Source organism: Salvelinus sp. IW2-2015, linkage group LG36 (assembly GCF_002910315.2).
Source record: "Salvelinus sp. IW2-2015 linkage group LG36, ASM291031v2, whole genome shotgun sequence".
NCBI lineage: Eukaryota > Metazoa > Chordata > Actinopteri > Salmoniformes > Salmonidae > Salvelinus > Salvelinus sp. IW2-2015.
In genome coordinates this window covers 5,487,705-5,498,827 of record NC_036875.1, presented here as the reverse complement: position 1 = coordinate 5,498,827, position 11,123 = coordinate 5,487,705, and the positions used below count along the sequence as shown (strand labels likewise).

At 41.0% G+C, this 11,123-nt stretch overlaps 1 protein-coding gene across 2 annotated transcripts in view; it reads left to right on the top strand.

Moving 5' to 3' along the window:
- Positions 1 to 10,553, top strand: part of LOC111959440 (Krueppel-like factor 12) — a 187,176-nt gene extending 176,623 nt beyond the window's left edge. For both annotated transcript variants that reach the window (XM_023980986.2, XM_070437678.1), the window contains exon 6: positions 5,563 to 10,553. In XM_023980986.2, the coding sequence (XP_023836754.1) occupies positions 5,563 to 5,744 (182 nt within the window). In that variant the 3' untranslated portion in view covers positions 5,745 to 10,553. The remainder of the gene's footprint in view (positions 1 to 5,562) is intronic.
- The last annotated feature ends 570 nt before the right edge of the window (positions 10,554 to 11,123 follow it).

The window sequence follows — 11,123 nt, the reverse complement described above, 5'->3', positions numbered from 1 at the left end:
GAATAGCAGCAGTTGTAAAACAAAGGGGGGGGTCAATGTAAATAGTCTGGGTGGCCATTTGATTAATTGTTCAGCAGTCTTATAGCTTGGGGGTAGAAGATGTTAAGGAGCCTTTTGGACCTATACTTGGTGCTCCGGTACCGCTTGATGTGCGGTAGCAGAGAGAACAGTCTATAACTAGGGTGGCTGGAGTCTTTGACAATTTTTGTTGGCCTTTCTCTGACACTGCCTGGTATATAGGTCCTGGCTGGCAGGAAGCTTGGCCATAATGATGTACTGGGCCATATGCACTACCCTCTGTAGCGCCTTACGGTCAGATAACGAGTTGTAGCCATACCAGGTGGTGATGCAACAGGTCAAGATGCTCTCAATGGTGCAGATGTAGAAMTATTTGAAGACCTGGGGACCCATGCTAAATCATTTCAGTCTCCTGAGGGGGAAAAGGTTTTGTCGTGCCCTCTTCATGACTGTCTTGGTGTGTTTGGACCATGATAGTTTGTTGGTGATGTGAACACCAAGGAACTTGAAACTCTCAACCTGCTCCACTACAGCCCCGTCGATGTAAATGGTGGCCTGTTCGGCCCTCCTTTCCCTGTAGTCCACGATCAGCTCCTTTGTCTTGCTCACATTGATAGAGAGGTTGATGGCCTGGCACCACACTGACAGGTCTTTGACCTCCTCCCTATAGGCTGTCTCATCATTGTCGGTGATCAGGCCTACCACTGTTGTTTCATCAGCAAACTTAATGATGTTGTTAGAGTCGTGCTTGGCCACTCAGTCGTGGGTGAACAGGGAGTACAGGAGGGGACTAAGCACGCACCCCTGAGGGGCACCGGTGTTGAGGATCAGCGTGGAAGTCCAGGATCCAGTTGCAGAGGGATGTGTTTAGTCCCTGGATCCTTAGCTTAGTGATGCTCTTTGTGGGCACTATGGTGTTGAACGCTGAGCTGTAGTCAATGAACAGCACTCACATAGGTGTTCCTTTTGTCCAGGTGGGAAAGGGCAGTATGGAGTGCGATTGGAGATTGCGTAATCTGTGGATCTGTCGGGGTGGTATGTGAATTGGAGTAGGTCTAGGGTTTCAGGGATGATGGTGTAGTTGTGAGCCATGACCAGTCTTTCAATGCACTTCATGGCTTCCGACATGAGTGCTACGAGGCGGTAGTCATTTAGGCAGGTTACCTTCATAGCCTTGGGCACAGGGACTATGGTGGTCTGCTTGAAACATGTGGGTATTACAGACTGGGTCAGGGAGAGGTTGAAAATGTCAGTGAAGTCACTTGCCAGTTGGTCTGCGCATGCTCTGAGTACACGCCCTGGTAATCCGTCTGGCCCCGCAGACTTGTGAATGTTGACCTGTTTAAAGGTCTTGCTCACATCAGCTATGGAGAGCATGATCATATAGTCGTCCAGAGCAGCTGGTGCTCTCATGCATGCTTCAGTGTTGCTTTCCTCGAAGCCTCGAAGCGAGCATGAATGTAATTTAGCTCGTCTGGTAGGCTTCCGTCACTGGGCAGCTCACGGCTGGGTTTCCCTTTGTAGTCCGTAATAGTTTGCAAGCCCTGCCACATCCGACGAACGTCAGAGCCGGTGTAGTAGGATTCAGTGTTAGTCCTGTATTGACTCTTTGCCTGTTTGATGGTTCGTCTGAGGGCATAGCGGTATTTTTTTATAAGCGTGCGGATTAGTGTCCCACTCCTTGAAAGCGGCAGCTCTAGCCTTTAGCTCGGTGCATATGTTTCCTGTAATCCATGGCTTCTAGTTGGAATATGTACGTACGGTTTGGGTTTAGGGTTAAGTTTAGGCTTAAGGTTAGCGTTAAAGTTAGGGTTAGGGGTTAGGTTAAAGGGCTATGGTTAGGGTTAGGGGAAGGGTTAGCTAACACGCTAAGTACTTGCAAAATAGCTCAAAAGTTTTAAGTAGTTGCGAAGTTGCTGATTTGTTAAAATGCTAAAGTTATCCGTGATGAGATTTGAACATGCAACCTTTTGGATACTAGAAGTTCACATTATACGCATCACATTCTCACCAACCACCCACCCTACTTTTATTGTTTTGCCTTAAGTAACCTTCTATGTTATGTAACCATACCAAACGTAACATATCATACCATTACGAGTGTTTCATTTACTCTGAATTGAATTTACTATGATGCGTCTAAGTCTATGAGACCACCTGATGAACTGTGGCTTCTCTTGCTGTTTCAAAATGGGTAGTCAGCTTGCCCAACGACTTGACTATGAGCCWTTCAGAGAGCATGAAAGAAGCAACAATGAGAAGGAGAAAAGAGGGTACTTTTTCTGTACTGGTAACATCAACCCCCTCACATCATCAACAAATTAGTAGACAATTAGTCGGCAATTAGTAGGCAATATYTACTCATAATTAATTAAAATCACACGATGCACACCGATGATGTCATGTTCCTCCATTTCTTTTACTACATAGAAATGTGCAATTTTCACATATGTTGATGTTGGCGTTGTGCCGGAGATTATAKATATGAAGTAGAAACATTTTTAAATGTCACTTTATTGATATTCGTTATAAACTGTGTATTTATGCCTTATGTCACTATTTTTATATTTATCTTTAACACCGATTTGTAGGAAAATGACCCGTAAGTAAGCATTCCACTGTTAGTTTACGAAGCATGTGACAAATAAAATGTTATTTGATTTTTTTTAATTCAATCTATAGCTAACAGTTCATTCACAAAGTAGTAAACAAAACAAAAGCCTTCATAATTTGTCCCAAAAAATATTAGACTTGTTTAAAATACTCCAGACCAGAAGGTTGCAGTAGTGGTGCTTTCTTAAGCTTTGTTTCCGTTGGCACGTAGTAGGATCATGTTGCTATATAGCCAATGTTAGCTAGCTRMGTTAATGTTGCTAGTTATAATTTGAAGAAAGCCCTGTTGATAGCTAGATAGCCACAACTAGGTAACCACTAGCTGGCAAGATGTTGACGAAATAATATAATTCACTYTCCATTATCCCACACTGCCAGTTCCATCTAGCCAAATKTGTAGTTTATATGTTGCGCTAGTGAMTGCCGAYGCTAACCATTTAGCTAGCTAKAAAACYGGCACTCGCAGTATRATGCCACGTTCACGTTATGTAGGAGTGATCGGAGGAATGACTTGTAGAGTYCACATGCTCAGAACTYGGAAGGAACACWAGAACCATTCTCACCATTGACAGMCAAAATTGTGGCCATGGTTGTTGACATTTTCAGTGGTGTGTGATGTCAGAGTTCATCATGTGGGAAAGACTGTGATCCAGAGGTCATACCCGAGTTTCCTAGTCCTAATTATGAGTTGGAGGGGCATCCAGGTGCATTTTTTTCCAGTTGGAAGGACTTATTTACAAGTTCCCGACATGACATGAACATGGCATAAGTCTGGCTCGAGCTCACTCTGTCCACCACTGCTTTTGTCAGAACAGCTGCCTCACTAGTTGGTGATTTTGACTCCCGACATTCTAGTCAGAGGTGCTAAATACCTCGGCCATCAGTATCATGGGTGTGTTACTAGCTACAGTGGCTAGATAGCTAGCTTATGGAGGAAGCATTTAGCTAATGTTTAGCATTATTGCTCGTTACCATCCCATTCGTTTGACTGACTCAGTTAGCAATCTAGCTATCTCGCTAATGGACAATTTTTGTGCACATTGTCGTTCAAACTGAGTATTATAAAACATTTATAAACTAAAAATAATGTTCCTTCAAACTCAAAACTCCTTAGCTAGATGTAAAATATGTAACAAGGAATTGCTCTAGAAGAAAAAATTACTTAAAAATGAGTTACAACTTGCAGATGTATTGTTTTAGTTAACAAGTAACATGTAACATGGCTACAGTGCCTTGCAAAAGTATTCACCCCCTTGGTGTTTTTCCTGTTTCGTTGCATTACAACCTGTAATTTAAATGGATTTTTATTTGAATTTCATGCAATGGACATACACAAAATGGTCCAAAATGGTGAAGTGAAATGCAAAAAATTCATAATGGAAAAGTGGTCCGTGCATATGTTTTCGTCCCCTTTGCTATGAAGCCCCTAAATAAGATCTGGTGCAACCAATTACTTTCGAAAGTCACATAATTAGTTAAATAAAGTCCAACTGTGTGCAATGTAAGTGTCACATGATCTGTCACATGATCTCAGTATACGTACACCTGTTCTGAAAGGCCCCAGAGTCTGCAACACCACTAAGCAAGGGGCACCACCAAGCAAGCAGCACCATGAAGASCAAGGAGCTCTCCAAACAGGTCAGGGACAAAGTCGTGGAGAAGTACAGAACAGGGTTGGGTTATACAAAATATCCAAAACTTTGAACATCCCACGGAGCACCATTAAATCCATTATTAAAAAATGGAAAGAATATGGCACCACAACAAACCTGCCAAGAGATTGTGGGTAGAGTCCAGTGTGTGTGTATGTGTGTGTTGGGGTGTCAGTGTAAATATGTGTGAGTATGTAGGTAGAGTCCAGTGTGTGTGCATAGAGTCAGTGCAAGAGAGTTAGTGCAACAAAGGGCCAGTGCAGGTAGTCCAGGTAGCCATTTGATCAGCTATTTAGCAGTCTTGTTTAGCAGACTTTTGGCTTCGGGGTAGAAGCTATTCAAGGTCCTGTTGGTTCCAGACTTGGTGCACTAGTACCGCTTGCTGTGCTGTARCAGAGAGAACAGTCTATGGCTTGGGTGGCTGGAGTCGGTGAAAATGTTTTGGCCCTTCCACTGACACCGCCTGCTACAGAGGTCCTGGATGGCCGTACCCACCCTCTGTAGTGCCTTGCGGTCGGGTGTCTTGCAGTTGCCATACCAAGCGGTGATGTAGACATTCAAGTTGCTCTCAATGGTGCAGCTGTAGAACTTTTTGAGGATCTGAGGGCCCATGCCAAATCTTTTCAGCTTCCTGAGGTGGAAAAGGTGCTGTCGTGCCCTCTTCACAGATGTGTGGTTGTGTGTGGACCATGTTAATTCCTTAGGGATGTGGATACAGAGGAACTTGAAGCTCTCGACCGGCTGCACTACAGCCCCATCGATGTGGATGGGGGCATGTTTGCCCCTCCGTCTCCTGTAATCCACGATCAGCTCCTTTGTTTTGCTGACATTGAGGGAGAGGTTGTTCGCCTGGCACCGCCATGTCTCTGACCACCTCCTCCGAGCGAGCCATGAATGGTTGATGATCTGAGCTATATAAAAATAAAGTGACTGCTGACATAGTCAGAGCTGCTAAGTACCTTGGCCGTCAGTATCCTTGGTGTGTTTTTAGCTTAACTGTGGGGCGACACAATTAACTTACAGTATTTACAGTTAATTAATCACTGCAAATCTCTTTGTTAGCAAGCACCGTCTCCAAAACGGTAAGCTGTTTCCAGTAATGTTTACAAAACTTTTATGTTTGTGATGTCTCCACTTTCCAAGCATATTGTAAAGACTGTTTTAGAAGAAAAAGAGAAATCATTAGGCAATACAAAAATGTGTGCACATGAATTGTATGTTGCGAAAGTCATTACTTTACCAAGTCTCTGTTTCTGTCTGTTTGTGTTGACCTGTCCAGGTGAGAAGCCATACAAATGCACCTGGGATGGCTGCACGTGGAAGTTCGCCCGCTCTGACGAGCTGACTCGCCACTACCGGAAACACACAGGCGTCAAGCCCTTCAAGTGTGCGGACTGTGACCGCAGCTTCTCGCGCTCAGACCACCTGGCCCTGCACCGACGGAGACACATGCTGGTGTGAGACAGTTACAGGGTGATGATGTCATCAGAAGGAGCATACACACACACTTACACACACACAGTGCCGCCGGGGGAGCAGGGTCTCTCCCTCAATGTGGTTCAGCTGGACTGGACACACACCGCTGTCTGTCCGTGAGGCGGTGGGAAGAGCAGAGTAAAATGCAAAGAAAGGCATCTGTTTGTCCACAGAGAAAAAAAAACAGGGTTGGTTCTGGATCCTCAGTGACTGAGGAGGGTCGGAACTGGAAAATGCTCTTTWATTATCATTTTGGAGTTTTGATGTAAACCTGTCTTTTTTCTCAGCACTGTTCTTAAATGGTTTCATTTTGGAGTTTTTCTCGGAAGGAGTATTGCTCTTCTTCGTTCATTTGGACAGGAACCTTAACCGCAACCGTTCTTCTTGGTGTCTTTGTTTTGGTTATATCGTTCAGAATGGCTGCTTTTCTCGCATCTATAATGTGAAAGAACTGAGGATTGGATGGCTTGATGGAAGGGCTGTGTGCATGTGTGTCTTTGAAGTATAGGGCAGACCTTGGCCTTGCATTGGAAAATGGAATAAACAGACACAGATTCTGGTTCGTCCATGGCGAGTATTGTTTCCCAGTTCACTCCCTATAGCAGCTCCCTGCCTCTCTGTGCTTCAGGACAACCGGCAGCAGAGGGCGCCATCCACTCATTGATTGTACCCGTAATAACTGGTGTGAGTGTYCTCGAATCAGCATTCTAGAATGAGTTGTAGTACCAGTGTTCTAGATTCAGAAGTATCARAGGCATCCCAGTGGGCCAGTGATATAGAAGCTGTTAAGGGGCGGCGTTAACCCGAAACCCAATGTCAGCAAACCAGCAACTGAGATTAAAGAGTACAGTATATACACAGAGAGCATCAGCAACCTTACTTCTCATTCACATCCACGCATATTACAATAAATACAGGTTTAGTATACATGTTTTTTTTATCCAATGGTTTTTGTTAGCACATGACTCAACCGCATTGCACCTAGAGCTTCTTTGAAACATTTGATTTAAAAAAACTTTATTGGTGCATTTTGTGCTGTGATTAGCAATCTCATTGGGTAAATCTAGTTTCAATATCGAGACTTTCTTTAGTTTTTTGTTTATTATATCTTGCTGTGTATGCCTGCTTTTGATCAATTACACAAATAAAGATCAATCCACACCTCAATGTGCAATGAACTTTAAAACAAATCAAATTAACATATCTGGCATTTGAAGCACCTTACAGATTGACACCTTATATGACGATTCCATAATGTTCAAGGATTTTGTTTTGTAGCCCTGCTCTTTACAGTGAGAGGGATTGGCATTGTGATCATTTGTGTGTTAGTAGTCTAGAGCTAACACATCTTGGGTTTAGTTAATAATAATATAATATATGCCATTTAGCAGATGTTTTTATCCAAAGCGACTTACAGTCACGCGTGCATACATTTAGATCAGAGGGCTAAGCCACTCGGTTACTCGAGTTCAGTAGAAGAGCAATACATTCGGTAGAGGGAAATGTGTTTGTACCCTTGTTCTRGTTGCTGATGTCATAGACAAATAAGTCCTCAATCACAGACCGATTTCTACCAGTTCCACTTCTTTGTTTCTATTCTATACTACAAATGTCTATATTTCTACAGAACAATATTCTAGGMAAACTCACTTATTTTGGTTACCCCCTCCCTGTAAATTGTGTGGAAAATGTCACATTAATGATTGGTGGTTGAGGGGGAACGGGTTTTTCTAAATGTATCTATGAACAGACCTACACTCTTAGAATAAAGTGTTATCTGGAACCTTCRGCTGTCCCCATAGGAGAACCCTTTGAAAAACTATTTTTTGGTTCGAGGAGGAACCCACAAGAGTTCTACCTGRAACCAAAAAGGGTTCTCCTATGGGAAAAGCTTGAATAAACGTTTTGGAACAATTTTTTCTATGAGTGTACAGTGCCAAAATGAAGGRAAAAAAACATAACTTTTCTACATTCTTTATAATGTAATACACTGTAGTACACAATATACACAGACAGTTGGCCCTGTAGCTTTCTATGGCTGGGAGCAGTGTCTTTTTTAATCACACATACACAAATCATGATGTGAGGTCTTCAGATCCAGCTTCAGGTCCACCTTTACTTGTCGTTTGTCATGCACCGATGACAGATACTTATCTACCATGTTCAGTGTTAAGGTTTATTCAACACACTAAAACCACATTTTGATAATTTTCCGTTTGTACATGGAGTAAAAAGACATCTACTCCTATAAAGAGATTTATAGTAAGCCGTATAAAGATTTATGGCTATATATAACTGAGGTATTTCTGAGAAAAAAAACGTGGCTCAACTTTCATTAGTCAGCGCAATGACGTCAACCACTTATATTTTGCATWTTGTTTGACATCACCTGCAAACTACCAGTTAAAGACAATTTATCCAGCCGATTGGAAAGAGATGTCTATGGACATACAAATAGCACTACATAAACCTTTCTGAGATACATGAAAGCAATATCGGCAACTTGTCCTATCACAGCGAAGTTATCAGATTTTCCTTTTTACAATATTGGACATAGATCTGACCTTGTTATCAGCTATTCTCAACAGAATCCCACATGTATGATAATTGTATGTGTTCAAAGTATTTTTGTAGTGCAGTATGAGTATGCTGGATCCCTGCTTACAGTTTCAGGGGCTGATTTCAGAAGGTCAGTAAGTTAAGGTTTTGTCGACTCAAGTGCTTATAGACAAAGTTTTTGAGATTGCAGCATATGCTTAGTGATTTAATAACACACGCATACACCAGTGGTACTGTCCTAATTCAAAACCACATCCTTACCGGAACAAAGAAATATTTATCAGAAACATATTATGCCGAATTTGTCTCTCTCCTTTTGGTTTTCTGAAGTATTATAATATATGTCATATTATGTTGTTATATGTTGTTTGTGTACATGTGAATATTTCGTTGGCCTTTTTTGGCCCGAGCATATCATCGGCAACTTGTTTGTTATGAAGTATCATTTTAAAATTATTTCATTAATGAAGTCCATTTATACATAGTCATAATTTTAAACATTTTATTATTCATATGCTGTACTTTTCTGAAATGAGGGGCACTTCATCTTGCATTTAACGATTTTCTGTAAAAATATATATATTTTGAAATGTTTTAATATATGTGATAGTGGGAATAAAAATGATAACTCTGTTCTACAGCCTGTATATACATTTGAAAATAGGGCTTTGATTATTAGATACAAGGGAATACATTTATATATGTAAAGTATTTTTCAGAGATGCTAATTTATCTGATTTGATATACAGTAAGATGGGGCTATTGATTCTAAACAGTTTTGTTATCTAAAATACTCATATAAATGATCAAATCTGTCAGAAATGTGCATTTTGGTTCGTGATTTTCTTCTTTCTCAAAACAAGAGAATGTTTTCATATAAATATAGTCAATATGATAATTGCTTTTATAAATTGATCAAACTTTTAATGTCTTTCTCTACCCAGCCATGTTGAGTTGAAGAATATTACAATTACAAGTACAGATTCATATCAACGTTTATCCAAATTCTACATATATTTTCTTTAAATTGAACTTGAAAGTTATAACTAATATTTAGCATGTGTACACAGAGGCGTATTGTATGCATGCATTACCACTCCCCTTTGGCATAATAAAACGTTTTTACGAACGTTTTTTAATTATTTAACGGTAAGCAGGGTCAAAGTTATGCAATAATGAATAGTGCCTCCTGTCACAGCGAATCTCTGAAAATCATGCACATAAACTATTTCACAACTAACACGTATCATATACATTCAAATATAAACCCTTGAATTGATACTCAGACAGAGATGTATTTGTAAAACATAAAACTCTGAGACCATTTTGGAAAAACCCAGACTCCCATTGTTCAGTTTATTTTCAATGCACTGAGCCTTACCCCATCTTTTCAATACAGTATCCTCAAATGTCAGCCTTTAACATGCTGTATGTTTGTCCCATGAAAGCTGCATATTATTTGTATGGATGTATTTACAATATAAACTTCACTTAGGGAATGTAATTATTTTATCATTATCGTATCATTTGGGTTTTGACCTCTCCGACACTGGTCATTGGTGCAACTACTTCGTTTTTTTCATAATCAGCCACACCCTACTGCAGTGTGCGAAATCACAGAAGAGAGTGAAAGACATTTGAATTACCTGATTGAATTTATTGCGGTTCGCAGGGAATGCTGTATTGAATATGTAAAGGCCGGAATACCAACCCTTGGGGAGCGCCCTTTGAAAGAATTCTGATTACACTTCTGTATCCGTTCAATATTTCTTTAATTTCTGTATCAATTCTGTGTTTGTTTTATCTCTGTTTTTGAAGAATTACGTAGTGATGCCAATGCCTTTGTTTCAAGTTTACTGCTATTACGTACAGTAATTGTTGTTCCTGTATTCATGTRAAGTGACTGTATTGTAAATGTATTCAGAGCTTTTCATTCTTACCGTAAAATTGTGATATGCCCCACAATGCTTCAAAGGGAGTCGTTAGCTCAAGGAATTCTGGGAACAAATTCGGAATCCCAATGTTTTTCAAAGGTTGAAAGAGGTTCAAAGGTTTTTCTTCTGTTCTTTCTTTCTGTTTTACAAAAGTTGTCTAAATATTCTGTCAATGCTTTTTGCTTTTATCTTTGTATTTTTTCGTATGGATGGAGCTGTGAAATTAAATTAAACCGAGTTGAAACATATACATGTATATGAATTAGGCATGAAGGTTAATAAAGTTGCATTTTGTATGTAACATGTTTGTACCAGAACTCATTTAGACTGTGTTGTTGCTGGTATGTGATTTTGGTTTCACTAGCAGATTTGAGTGCTATACTCACATTCGCTGGAATTCAGAAACCTAAGCTTGTCCTGGAACGTAAGGATAAGATGAGCCAGGATCTTTGGCGGGCATTCAATCATCTATCCAAGTGTGTATACCGTAAGGGCACTTTGCTAGGCTTTGATATGGCAATACAAACAACAATTCCCCTATACTTAGTGTATGCATCCCATAGGCTTATCAATGATATGAGGTGATTTTCATGATAGTGTCCAACACAATTAGTTTTCGCTGATCCCTCCACATACTGAAATGTTTCCCCTCTTGGTGACAGGTGGAACTTAGGAGCGGCTCCGGCCGCAGATCCAGGGCAACCACCACATAGTTGGTTGAAGTCCTGAACAAGTCTCGGGTCCAGGATGTCTCGGGCAGGCATCCACGCCCGCTCCTAGCCCTTCCAGTCCACCAGGTACTGCAAGGTGCCCCAGACCCGACAAGCTTCCAGCAGACGCCAGACTGTGTAGGCCGGGCGGCCGTCAACAA